Source organism: Sipha flava, unplaced genomic scaffold, assembly GCF_003268045.1.
Source record: "Sipha flava isolate LNK unplaced genomic scaffold, YSA_version1 104_pilon_pilon, whole genome shotgun sequence".
Lineage (NCBI taxonomy): Eukaryota > Metazoa > Arthropoda > Insecta > Hemiptera > Aphididae > Sipha > Sipha flava.
The window spans coordinates 2,938,131-2,953,010 of record NW_020271718.1 but is presented as its reverse complement, the minus strand read 5'-3'; the positions used below and the strand labels follow the sequence as shown (position 1 = coordinate 2,953,010).

Sequence of the window (14,880 nt, the reverse complement as noted above, 5' to 3'; positions counted from 1 at the left end):
TTGAATTAAATTGTTGAATGGAACTGCAGTAGAGAATTCTAACGATTCTTATTTCAACCGTTATACATTATTTTTTTTATTCGTTTCATCAGACCACTACAACAGTATATATAATAAAAAAAAAGACATCTGCAGCCAATAGTTTTGTCAGATAGTCATGATGGTCATAGCAATGACCAAGCATACTAGCTGACCGTTTGGGCTATCTAGCAGGAAACACAAAAGAAAAAAATAATTACCGGGAGCACTGGGCTTTGACCGTTAATGTACCAATGAACTAGCTAAGTTACTGTTTTGAATTATATTATTATTGGCTCCTTAAAAAAATGTTCTGCAACCGTATGGTAACGTCAGGATGGATTTCTATGATAAACATTTCGAATACAATTATTTTATATGAATAAAACATTTGGAGACTTAAACGTACAGTCATTACTAATTCTATGTCATGCGCCGTCCATATGATTATTAAGTTTTGTGATTTCACCAGCGTTATTAGGCGTTCTTCTAATCAGCTTTCGTTCGGAAACTCAGGCGGGTTCAATATGATTCTCATGCAACATTACGAAACTATCGCAATGCGCAGGAGGTCATCCGCTTCTGCATGGCGTGGGTTACCGGAGAAACCGCTAGCTTACCCTTATATGGGAACCCGAGTTGGCCCAAGGACGTAATAACATTATAATTTTGTGTGTTTCGCATACGTATACGATGGCTCATATTATATGCGCTGAGATTACCCGAATGAACTGTTCGGAGGATATTTAGTAAGCACCCACAAAGACGCCACCGTCTTTTGTTACATAATTTCAATTTCTGGGTGAATGTCATTGAGTGAAAATGTTGCCACCGACAATATTTTTCTTCTATGCAGACGACACATTATGAAGACCGAGAGAGATAGCGAAAAAACATGCATTGTATCATGATCATACCTACAATATATAATATGCTCTAGATTTATATCGTACGTAAGATCAAAATAATAAAACGTAAAATATTCAAGGCCAAAATCCAACCTACGAATCGCGGTTGTGTAATATGGTACACGGTAACAAAAGAAAAGAGAAATTAAGGTAACACATGTGTTGCAAAGACAAATGCGGCATCTTCCTTTTTTCTCTTGTTTTTCATTTTTATTTTTTTATTATTGTTGTTAGCTCACGGTAAGATGTAATTTGCTCCCGCTCCATTTAGTCGCATTAGAAACAATAATATAATAATCAACAACTATTATGACATGTTACGCACGCGGTTATGACGTTTGAAAACCGAGAAAAAATAATTCCCATACGCAAAAACCAACAGTGGTCTCATGTTTATGTGTTTAGAAATGTGACCCGTTTCGCCAAGTACGGAAAATCGAAAGTAAACCCTCTTGTCCGTCCTCATTTGGACAGTCCGGAAGATTTTAATCACTGTTGTATGTATTTTTTTATTTTTTTTTTTCTACAATATACCAGTTTTTCCTCCTAATTTTTTACATGGATCAACTCACTAATACATTTATGTTATAGCGGGAAGGACGAATACGAAACGATGAGTACAGTAGATAAAACTGATCGCGCCCTTGATATTGTTTCCCTGATCATTGCACAACAGCGTCCACGAGTGGAACTAACATCACTATTGTGCCTAGGTGATCTTTAAGTAGTTTTCTTTTTCACGTATTAATATTCATATTATTACTATTATTATCGATATGCTTCGTTAATATCAAAGTCAATGATAATGTATGGAAAACTACATTGTTGATTTTTCCCATAATAATACTACTTGTGTATTCTGTATTTAAAGTTCTCAGGATGCAATTAACTAAATAGATAGTGATCCATCAGGAGTATTCTATAACATTGAGTTTTTCCGCAAATTGAGTTCAACAATTTAATCAGAATGATCTGTTTTGTTCAATAAAATAAATGCGTTTTATAAATCGATTACTCAGTACATGACATCTTCAACAAAGGATAGATAACATCAAACGTAAACTATATTTTTTACACAGTTATACATATGATACTTGGTTTTATTTGAACTATATAGATACTATTAAGTTAAGTACTTGATCATTTTTAATAGAATTAAATTCACGATTAAAGATAAAGTGTCTAAACATTTTATAATGATTCAACCCTTTTTTTATTATTATTTTTGTCCTATTTAAAACAAACGGCAATAAAAATAGCAAATTCTGTAAGCTAATTATATTCTTAAAAAGATTAATTTTGTACGTTCAAAATCATAAAAATTATGTATATAATATTCATTTCATAAGAGTATTTATATTTAATTATAATAATAGAATATTAAATAGTAACTTATGAATAAATAGTATATAATAAGTTAAATTTTTTTTATCTTATTCGAAATAACATACTGTTAAATACCTATGTTATTTTCGATTGAATATATGCATAAAATTGTCTTCAATGCAGAAAAAATATTTCGTAAATAAAATAACTATATCGTAATATCTATATCAATACACTTTATTATATTCTTATTATAATTATAATATTAATATTATAATAAATATTAGCTATATGAGTATATGCTGTAAAAGAATAAAATTTAATTTTTTAATTTATGGTATTGATTTTGTTTATAATATAAGTTGTATATTTTAACCCATAATATTACTATAGTTCAATAATTATAGAATTTCCGGTTATATTAAATAGGCTTGAAGTATTTTATCAACATATACAATGTACATGTATAACTTTATATTTTCGTTTAAATTTTGGTTTTCGCTAAATCAAACTGGGATTTCAATATTCCATTACATACGCGCAGTTGCTATAGATCTGAGGGTTTCGGCCGACCGACGCGTTTATATTCATAACCAAAACACTTTCACCGCAGTGATTCATTAATTGAATATACATATAGACGGAAACGAAATCCCCCGACGCGTAGTTTTAAAATGCATACGCACGATGTAGGTTGGGTCCGGCAAAACAAACGGTTATATTATTTATTTTTTTTTAGACGTTCAAGTTGCCACTATTCACGATAATTTTGAAATTCTTTAAGCATACTCCAACGTGCGCGCGAACACACACGCTCTTATTTATTAGTTATTATGTATTCAATCACATATTACGAAATTGTCATTCTCGGACTTCATTTTTGCAGTATATCGACGCGACGGTTAGTGTGTCCGAAAGGATAGCATGATGTTAAACAATATAGAACAATTTACTTGGATAGTTTTATTATTGCATTTTGATTTTTTTTTTTAATTTTCTACATATCATTATCATTGCATCTAGTAATTTATTGGTGTATTTGTTGGTAAATCCATATCGACCTACACACGTTTTTTTTTTTTTTTTTTGTTTAAAACCGTGAGCCGAATTATGTGGTGGGCGGAAAAACGAAAAAAAAAGCTGACCGCACGTCTAATCGAGCAACTCTGCAATGCCTTGCAGAAACCGGTATTTTTACGTCATCGACCTGAGAACGCCGAAGGAAAACTTTAATAGGCTGCACGTTTACCAATAGTAAACATAGCAGATTATTTTACACTCTATTGTTTTGTCTGTTTTAAGCTTTGTAATAGTGTAATATAATTTATAAAACCCATTGCTTCTGCAGTGTTCGGTATTTTCTTATACTCGCTACTTGCTATAATAATGAATACATACAACATACACAAAGAACAGGGGAAATGTGCAAACCGTATTTACATATAGTCTTATGCTTTATATTGTTTCTATAGGTTCATGTATAAATTAAACTGTATATTTTATTACATTCGAACTCTCCTAAATAATTAACAAATTGACAATTGAACCAAGTAAATAAACAATTTTGAAATTCATAAAATAATATTCGTTATTATTGATATCACACATACTTTATATGCAGTTACGTGTAGTTTCACGAAGATTAGATATCTTTGAACATTTGCAAAAGAAAAAGAAGAAAAACATTTATATTTAATAATTTATTATAAACGTCTATCGAAATGCTTCGGGCCGAATGTCGGCTCACTTCCAGTTCACAAGACATAGCTAGCCAATTTGTTGAATACAGGTTCGTCGACCCCATCGGAACGTTCAAAATTATTATTACCGAGCAAACATCGGCGTGGTCGCGGTCTGTGTAAATACAAACACACATGGATTATTCCGCGTACCTACATATAGAAATCATGTGAATGATACCCCTATAGGAAAATCATATAAAAGCAAAAGAAAAAGAACTGAAAATATTCAATTTGATTAGATAACTAATGGGACATTAGTTATAGTGAGAGACAATCTCTAATAACAAGCGATTAAATTATGTATGACCAAAAATTAATATGTGAGCACAATAGGTACAAATAGAAAAATCATTATTATTCGTTGATAACTAAAGCTCATTATAGTATTTAAAAAAGAAGTTAATTTTTCGAAATCGGGAAAATTAATCAAATGCTAAGAATATAGTTAATTACATATAAAACTATAATAACCATTTATTTGCGAATAAAATTGAGAAAAATCAGAATTTTATCGTTTATTTGAAAAATTGTTCTCTAAACAACTAGAAGATAATTAATTTTATTTAAGAAATAAAAAATATTTAAGTATATTTAATTAAAAAGTGGCCAGAAATCTCCTCGTTTGATGTGATATATTTATATATTAAAAATAGTGTTATTATAACTAATTATTAATTGTATTTTACTCTGTTTGATTTTTTTTTTAATTGATATTTCATAAAATATACATTAGTCAACATTCACGGATAATGTCGACATTAGTCAAATGTTAATATTACCTGTAATATATATATGAAATATTTTACAATATCGATTACACAAAACGTCTCAATAATAACTCACTCTAAATATAGTATTAAATATTTTTTTTATTTCTTTTTTTAATAATTAAAACGTCAACCGCATTCACAAGGGACGTGTAAAGCGTTTCAGACGCAATGACGTGACTGTAATCGAAAAACGGTTGGTGTCTAAATCTCACACAACGAGGAATGAAAATATTTCCGAGGTTGGAACAGCAGCGTATATATAATTATTATAAACACAACACGAAATGTAAAATTGTTAATTATCACGAAAATCATGGAAACCTGTAATAATGTAATGATTGCGTTTGTACGTAATTTTTTTCTGGGCCCGTTGTGTACTTATTCATTTCTCCAATTAGTCGAGCAAAAATGTTTAAACACGAGTGCACACGTTAACGTTGAAAACGAAGAAAAATGATTTATAACGTGTCTGTGCGCCCGGCGGTTTCGTTAGCAATTCCGAACACGGTGTTTAGTGTGATTCAATTTAATGAACAAACGATTGTTTCGCCCGGTCGACATATTCTTTTATACGTCCATCTCGTTAACATATAATAAAATAATAGTACACAATGGAAAAACTCGTCGCAGAAGAGACTTCCGTAGCGCGAAAAAAAAAAAAGATAGAAAATTAAACAACCGTCTACCGCTCCCGACTGGTTCTGAACTTTTGCACCTCCGGCGTCATCGTAATGTATGCATTGTTAATTCTTTGGTCGCAGAAGGGAATCAAAGAATAATAGGCGAAAAAAAAAATAAAAAATAATAACAGAAGCCCCAATGAATCACAATGATCTTTTAAACACATCGTGTGAGCCGCACACAATGGCGCAGGAATGCCGAATCCGAATTACGTCGTCGCATGACTAAATCGATCAACGCTTAACGAGACGCCCGCGGTCGACGTCGATATAATTTAATATTTCCATTAAAGAACGAATTGGATTTTCCGGACGGGCTTACGGAGTCAGGGGCGATGGAAGGGGTGGGCGACTCTGGGCGTGAAGACTACGGCTCGGCGTGTTGACGCGCTGACCGTCGCGATAATAAAACGCAATCGGCGAAATGTGATACACAATGATCTCGCCGTCGGTACAACAGAACCAATATCGGCGTGCTCTAGCGGGTGCGCGTATACGTGTTCGCGACCGGCCGTTCGTGGTACCTGCCGAGGCTTATTCTAAGGACTTTTGCTGCCCAAACACACTGAAAAGTTTGTTTTATGAAATTTATTCGGATCACAATACTTACCCCCCCATCACCAAATAAATTGTACACTGATATTTTAGAATTTTGACCATCGCGTGGTAAAATATTAAAAAAAAAAAATACGCATCTTTTCCGTGACGCGTAAACCAGTAAACCACTATTTAAATTTAAATTTCCTAGATTAATCGATCATCGGAGCAGCAAAGATTGTAAAATTTCATAATTATTACTTATTAGGTACTGGATCGGGTTTATAAATTACATAAATTTCAAATACTCAGTATAAATTCAACCATTCCATAAGGAAAATTAAATTATTTTTGTAAGGTGCCCGTATTCATAAGGTCATATTTGTCCTTTTGATTTTTCCTACTACCCTATTTGGGTCGTATTGCCCGTTAGAATATGACCTGGTACCTACGTACCATAGGCACATCGTATTTGTTCTCGATTATAACGTGTGTACACCAAAAACGTTATACATTCGGTACTTGCACGGCACACGCGCGTACGCACACGCACAGCACCTACCACCCGTACGATACGACCGGTTACCACGAGCCACACGATTATTACGAAACATATATTATTATTATTATTTACATACTATCCGATTCCTTCGCGCCGACCCTCGAATAATAATTACGTGGTCTCGTACGCCTCTGGTACGCACACGTGCACGCATATACTTCGGGTACACGTATCCATTGTCTACGAGCCGCTGCAGCGCACCCCCGAGGACCACGTACCTCCGTGTGAGATGGTACTTACCGTACGTGCGCGTACATAACGTGTGCGTTGCACCGTTCTCCGCGTAAATAACACACAAGGCCGTAGCAAGGGGATGGCGATTCCTGGGAGCGCGCAAAAATGAAAATCTTGCTTTTAATGTTAACAACGGCTAATGTCGTATATTTAGTTTGCAAAATCTTTAACATCCTTCGTATTAATTAAAACAATCGTTGAAAATAATATCTAATAAGCATAATATTTTTAAATTAAAAATACGTAAGGGCGCATTTCGAAATTTCGCGCCGGGCTCAATGTTTGGTTGCTACGGCACTGATAACACGCATGCCGTAAACAATGTAAGTTCTGTCGTAATAGTAATCCGTCAAAGGCGTACGATGTACTGCGTCGTTCGCGAAGGTCCGTTTGCTTTGTGCTCATCCTTTGTTTTTTTTTTTAAGAAAAAAAACTTATATATTTTTATACGTAAACGATACAATTGTTCCGAAGTAGGGGTCATCAAAATTATTTTGAAATCATAATTTGGTTTTCGTCTGCCGAACTTGAGATTTTAATGATGATTGTGCGAATTGTCACAAGCTGCAGCAAACTACCAAGCCATCATGCGCGCGTATATAATATTCTCGACGAACGCGCGTTGCAGTGGATGCGATAATCGCGACCGTATGTACACGCGTCGGCAACCTGTTATTTTCTTTGACTAGTGACCACGTCGGTGACCCCATGAACATAATATTTTCATGTTGAAGCTTCTCGTTGTTTTCGGTGTTATCCGTAAATATAAATACTCGATATATATTGTTAACTATTATTGCGTATACGTGTTCGACACCGTATTCTAAGTATTTTTATACATCATTCAAAGCGATTTTATGTTTGTTCAAGTGTTCCCCATCGCTCGAATTATTTTATTACTTCCAAGAGTGGATTTAATGCTTTAACTCACATGATTATATTATGATGAACACGAATATCGAAGCAATAAATCATTACTTAAGGTTAGTGGACTCTAGATCATTTTTTTTATATCCGACGACAACATAACGGTTTGTACTAATCAAATCCAATAGTTCTACTTGGTAGACCATTCTGTATTCAGTTATCCTGCATGTAATCCGTTAAGTCACTTACACAAATTAGTAATTTGTCACTTCGAATACTACTCTCCGGATAAATTAAATAGCCGAGTATTACGGCCACATGAATGTCTATTTATACTGTATTTTTTGTTATGAACTTGTACCACCAGTCAATTATAATGTCAGCGTGTTAAAGATTATCTGGTAATCAATAATTCGATAAATTAAATTTGAAACTCGTATTTTTCATCATTAGCAGTTTTGACATCTAGTCTGCAGACACGGCTACGATAAACGTCTCGGTTGTGTCTGCAACTTCACGCTTATCGAAGTCCGAATCCACACAGCCAGTCATGAATAAAACACGTTTAGCGAAATCTTAAACTTAGTCACAATAATACGGTTTTGTTATCGCAATGGAATACCCTTGAACTTGACAACCGAATATTGTGCCTCGCGATACATTAACGTATGACACTTATTGTTTTCACGCCGAATTAATAATGAATTCATTCACGCCTGTTGCACTCTATAAACGCGCGGTGACGTCCCGTTCAGCGGCGAACTCAGCTATCAGACTGGTTACATTTTTCGGGCGATCCGACAACATCCGCAAAACAAGCGATTTATCCGTTTATTTACTTCTACGATTTCTTTGTGCAGCCCCAGTGGAAGTTTTGCGTAAAATTTTCATATGCTATCGACTTGGCTGCCGCAGTACTACAACGATATTTTATAACGTGATCACGATTAATATAATCGTCCGAGAGCTGCTCTGTCTGATCGAGAGTAAAAGAGAAGGAATTGAAATCACGACCTAAGGGTGAATGACTGCTCGTGCCCCGTGCCCCGTGCTCCGGCCAGTGCCAAGTTCGATACTACTTGACGTAGTGTAGACGTAGTATGTGCACAATAATTGTAGTGACAACATCTAGTCACAATTAGTTATAAAAGACCCATCGGTGAGTTGTATTATAGAAGTCGTGAGAAGTATTATCGGGAGGAGGAAAAAAATGTAATGGAAATAATAACAATAAACAATAATAGTAACAAGTAGCGTAACGCGGTAGTATAAAGCAATAAAAGTTGAATACAACGTATTAAATGGATGTTTCCAACTGAATTATTGTAATGAAGTAAATAAACATCAAATTAATAATCGTTAAAATATGTGTAAAATCGATAAAAGGATTAGTGTTTTCGAAATGTTATTATGACTAAATTCTTCAAATTTACTGTTTATGCTCTTTGGCATTCGCAATAAAATTTTAACAAAATCATATACCTACACAAGCTCGGATATGCTCAGAAAACGAGTTTCTTTAAAATAATATATATGTATTTATAATGGTATTCTTGAATGCAATCTAGCTCAGGACAAAGTAAACCAGTTATTCCTTTCGCTTGTCTGGCGATATTCTACACGGAGACTAGCTTTATATTGATAATGTCTAGTGGGTAGTTTATAAAATATATATAATAGATCGTACGAGAATTATTACAAAAAAAAATTAATTATCTATTATTATTGACTTGAGTTTATTCCTTCCGCTATTAAATCGTATTTTTATGTGGTATAGACTATATAGTTATATACTGTACATTATTCACCAATAATATGTGAATGAAAATATACTTAATATTAATTTTTTTCCCAGAATTCAAAAGTGTACACTTTATTCCTGAACGAATCGTATGGATTCTAAGTAATAAACTTCTAGCTCATAATTCTCTTTATGAATACTCTGATTTTGAGCTATTCGCTAAATATTTGAGATAAATATTTTTGTTAAGTAACAATACAGTTATTATTTATAGAATGCAAATTATAGGAAACCTGAAATTTTATCAGCATTGGGACTATATATATATTATAATATATGTCCGTGTAAATCGTATTTTTCAATACATTATAACAATATTAACGGTGATAAATAAAAGAACCGAAAAAACAAATTATGTAAATTTCAAATATAAATTATTAATGTTTAGGCGTTGTTGGTGGATCTACCCACGAACTACAGGTCAGTGAACGAACAGCAAATATATTTTTGTTGTTCTTATTACTTTTAGTCTATGTCATAAAATTATATTTTTCCAAAATGGTTAAAATACACTAAAATATTTGTATAAACCAAAATCATAGTAAAGTTAAAAAAATAACGATCAAAACCTTCTATGTTGTTATTTGTTTTGTTGATACAATGAAAACCTATGTGTATTTGGGTTCAATTATATCATCAAATTTGTATAGTGAATTTAAATAATATTGTTGAGCCATCGCCCTTTTCCTTGAAGGATAAAATTAATTATTAAATGATGAAAACATAATTTAAAAATTTATGCACAACCTTCCAGTCTATATATCTCAAGAACACTTTTATTAAAATACACATTGTTTAGTTAACGATGAACGTCAAAATACAGGTGATTAACATCGACCTTCAACTGAAATTAAAAATCTTTATTATCAAACTTGTTTTTCATGAGTTTCCATTAGTAAAATTTTCTATTAAAAACAATTTTCTATAACTATTTTTTAATTTAAAAATGCAATATAGTTATTATTGAATATTTGCTTCCGTAATTATTTCAGGGTATGATTCCAGTGACACACGCTTAGAAAACATTGATTGATCCATAAAGAAACATGTATAGATATGCGAAAATAAATATATTATTATCAAAAAAAATCAATGTGTAGTTTAGTTATAAATAATTAAAAAACCTTATTAATCACTTATTTATGTAAGCATAAAGTAAAATTTCGTACGCACAGTGAATCATTTCTTTTTTTTAATGTCCAAACCGGTTTTAATCATATTAATACAAGCATAATAATAATTTCAATACTTTCCCCCTGGTTTCGATACTTATGTGATGATTGGACATTTGATCGAAAATGAAAGTCGAGTGTAAACTTAGGTTTGCATATAATAATAGTATAGCATAAAATCATGACTTTCTGGACATTATTTAATTGGTTTTATTATTCCAGGTATGCATAATTGTTTATATTAATTTATTTTAGTTTTCAATTCTTTGAAAGCTGTCATTTATTTCAAAAAAAGAATAATTTAGATGTTTCGGTTGCTATTGATAATTTGAATAGGATTCTATAAAATACGATTACTTGTCATACAATGGTATCATACATTGTGTTTTTACTTACCAAACTGATCAGTTGCCACAGCCAAAGCACTGCAGGCAGGATGGATTTCATTTTCACTGCAAAAAAAAAAAAAAAAAATAAATAAATAAAAAATTAGTGACATCTTAATAACATAACAATAGTTTTGCTGATGTTATTTAATAACAATCAAAACTGATGATCGGTGATAAAACTACAACATGAGTAGTTGCAACATGCATAATATTAACGATTATTGAAAGGCTTATCTGATTACCAATCACTCAACTTAATCAGCGTGGTACAATCGTTTAAACATACAAAACATATGTGTTGTGACATGTCATTTTGATAATTACAAATACTTTCCAATTTTATAATAATTGCAATGTAAGACCAGTTCGTGATTAACGCTTATTGCTAGTTATTGTATACTTTTTTTAAATCTGGGCCAATTTGTGGGAAGGGGAGGTAAGAACAACTATCATGCCAAATACGAACACGCCTTCATATCACCCACGAAATCTTTCACTACGAACATCATATATCATAGTGTAATTTCTCGCTTTCTATTAACTAGGTACATAAAAAAAAACAATTGTCCATTTGTTTTAACTGTTCTTGAATGCAAATATAATATATCATACACATAAGCATATGCAACTGAAACTAAAATGAAACCATTAACAAGACTCGTAATTGTTATTTAAATCAATGATCAATCTTATCTATTGGCGAGAAATGAACTTAAAGATTTTTATTTATCTATTTATATTATCTATATTTTTTGATTTACTTGAGCGAAAAATATTGCTGTAGTAAATATGATCATAATTATCATTTTATGAATTCCAAATTATAATTATAGAAATTTATAAAAATCAACAAGTAACCCAAGTAATCTGTACCTACTTAAAATATACACATTTCGTGTGAGTAAAAATAATTACTTTTATAACAATATTTTCAAAGACTAAGAATAAGTTTTTCAGCTACGATTCTTATCTCATTTGTATTTCATTTAATGTCTTACGTTCAACCATAATGTTTTTTATTTTCACCCTAAACAAACACATTCTTACTCGATAGGCTACTTGGTAATTTAGATAATAGCTTATCATTCAGATCCGACAAGGAATGTTTACATTATCTTATTGGTAATAAGTAAATATTACGTTTTGTTGTGTTTACGTATCCGTGATGAACAAACAATTCAATGGCAATGTATCAATTCAGTTGTAATCACGTGTTTTTATAAACAATTGTGGGCGGATGTCTCCTGTGCGGTTTCAATAATGTCAAAGACCTGCACTCGGATTCACTTCATCAGGTAAGCCATCGCTACAGGCTACCAGTATAAACGAGTGGAAGTTTTAGAGTGCACTACTGTTGTTGGTTACCAACATCGGTGTCCTTGAAGGTTTCTGGTAGTCCAATCTACCGAATACATTTTTTTTTTTTTTATTCAAGTAATTACCGACGACAATCACGCGACGATATATTTCCTATTGTTCAAAATCTAAGAAAAGAAAAAAAACCCGAGTGTCTCGTCAGTCGGCAGGAAGTTGTCGCTCGTTCAATTTTGAGCCAGTTGTGGTCACTAACCGATTACTTATTAACATTGTCGTAAATAAATCAGAGTCTTAATCGAAAATACCGTACTTTTGATTTGTTCAAGAAGTAACGTGCAGTTATTGTAGCGGTCAAAGACACGAGACAAAATACTGTCGAATGGTTTCGGACGGTAAAAAAAACAAATCGTAATTTTTCTTCCACACGTTTTCCGACTTACGGGTCTATAGAAGCCGACAAAACCGTTATTTTTTATTAAATTTATTATTTTCGGTCGGCGGAACACGGGTGTGCAGCAAGTGCTCTCCGGGACCAACCGCTACGGAGGCGCGTGTGCACGGAGGGTAAATGTTGGTGTTTCAAGATTTATCGTCGGACCAGTTGTGCACGCACCGCATGCGGTGTGAACTGCCGTGGCGAGGATGACAATTGTGTGACGCACAAAGGTCAAAGAATCCGTGGTGCGGGTTTGCACGGCAAAAGCAGGTGCAACGGTGACCCGAATTGAAAAAGAAACAAAAAAAAAAAAAATAAGAAATGAAAAAAAACCCCGAACACGCGGTGCATCGTTGTGCGCATCGCAGTGTTTCCCCGGTTTAATTGGAACACTCCCGTTGGACGTGTAACCGATGCTGGTTCACCGGGCTTTCGGTGGGCACGCGGGAGTGCGAAACCAACTCGCGTTGTCGTGCCGCTACACCGAGTGTCGTTGCGGTGTATACGTCGCCAGTGGACGACCCTCGTCGGCTACCGCACCAATAAACGGCGGTGGTTCGCGGGAACTAAAAAAATTGCGGTTTCTGCCGCGAGGTCGAGGATCCGATTTCGCACCGCGGACGGGAACGCGGGTGCAGTGCTCGTCGACAAAGGTGCACCGAGGCGCGGAACATCAGCTGCACACCGCTGCCGTGAACACACGGACTATAAACGACGTGTGCGAAACGGCCGTGCTCCGTATACTTCGGACAACGGACGGCGGCGGTCAAACGTACGTTTTCCGCTCGTTAATTGCGACCATCGTGTGATTCACGGTGTAGAAAGTGTTGACCAAAAACGGTTTATTTTTTTTTTTTTATCTCGCGTTGTCCGACACCCGGTAGGTGTAATCATGACGCGGGGTTTTTAAGGTTGGAAAGTTTCTCGGGAAACGTGTGCGCGTCAGGCGCGGTCTCGACACAAGGCCGCGCGAACCAGTTGCGAATTATATTACCGCACAGCCGGCTGCTGCTGTTCGTCCAGTGCATTTTTATATGTACTCCGTAATATCGTCGGATTTAACGTTGCGCTCGTCGTACGCGGTAAGCTTTTTATCCGGATCGATCTGCCGCTACGGTCGAGCACAATTATGCGCTACGTTGTTGTACTTGCTCATGCTCCGCAAAACGAATCTCGATGAAAACATACTTTTCTGCACACAATGTACCTTGTGCGTTGGTTTCGCATCCGACATTGTATTATCTTTCACGTCTCAAATGTTCAAGGACCGGAGTAATGTTTATGAACCAGATGGCGATATTACGCATTAATTACTATTATTGGTGCGCTGCACTGCTGCAGTTTAATTACTACACTGGCAATACGTACGTGCACCGGAATCGCACAATTACCGTTCTTACTGATACGATCGACAGAGTAACCTCGGCACCCTTGAGGTATAGCAACAGTGTTTTTAACTTTTGAAAAATCTGTACTGCGAAAACAATGTGTCACGTATACGTTTAAGCTTTCGAGTTTTTTCAGAAAAATTATGCATTCAATGTCAAATAACTCGGTGGTGATTGTAATTTAACAAACAATTCATTATTGCATCATCAGGTTTCAAAAAAAAAAAAAAAAAAACATTACTCATTAAGGATAACGAGTCAACACATTTATGAAGTTTTTTTTCTTAGATTCTTAGATAAAATGATTGTATTTTTTAGTATATAAAACATTCAAACACCTATTACCAATTTAAAATTTAGTTGTAGTTTATGATACATCTTATAAACATAAATAGATGTCAGTATGAAAATTCAAAAAAATATATTCACTTTGTTCATGCATAAATCTATACTTCTTAGATAAATATTAGGCAATACGAAGAACAATAAATTTAATTCCAAAAGGTACTTAATAAATATTCAACAATTTCAAAAAGTATAAAATGTACCTATAGTAAATATTTTGATTATTATTTTTCAATTGACTTATCCATAAAATATGTTCATTAATACGAGTATATGTTTAAGTTTATGTATCAAAATATCAAAAACGTAATCAACCTTATTTGTAGATTCCTAAATTAAATTTAAACAATTTTTTCTTCATAATTACATTTTTATTTAGATATACTTT

General features: G+C 33.7%; 1 protein-coding gene across 1 annotated transcript in view; it reads right to left on the bottom strand.

The window, feature by feature from the left end:
• LOC112684289 overlaps positions 1–14,880 on the bottom strand; it is a 68,399-nt gene that overhangs the window by 46,268 nt on the left and 7,251 nt on the right. The window contains exon 2 of the mRNA XM_025555718.1: positions 11,014–11,069. Within this exon, the coding sequence (XP_025411503.1) occupies positions 11,014–11,069 (56 nt within the window). The remainder of the gene's footprint in view (positions 1–11,013; positions 11,070–14,880) is intronic.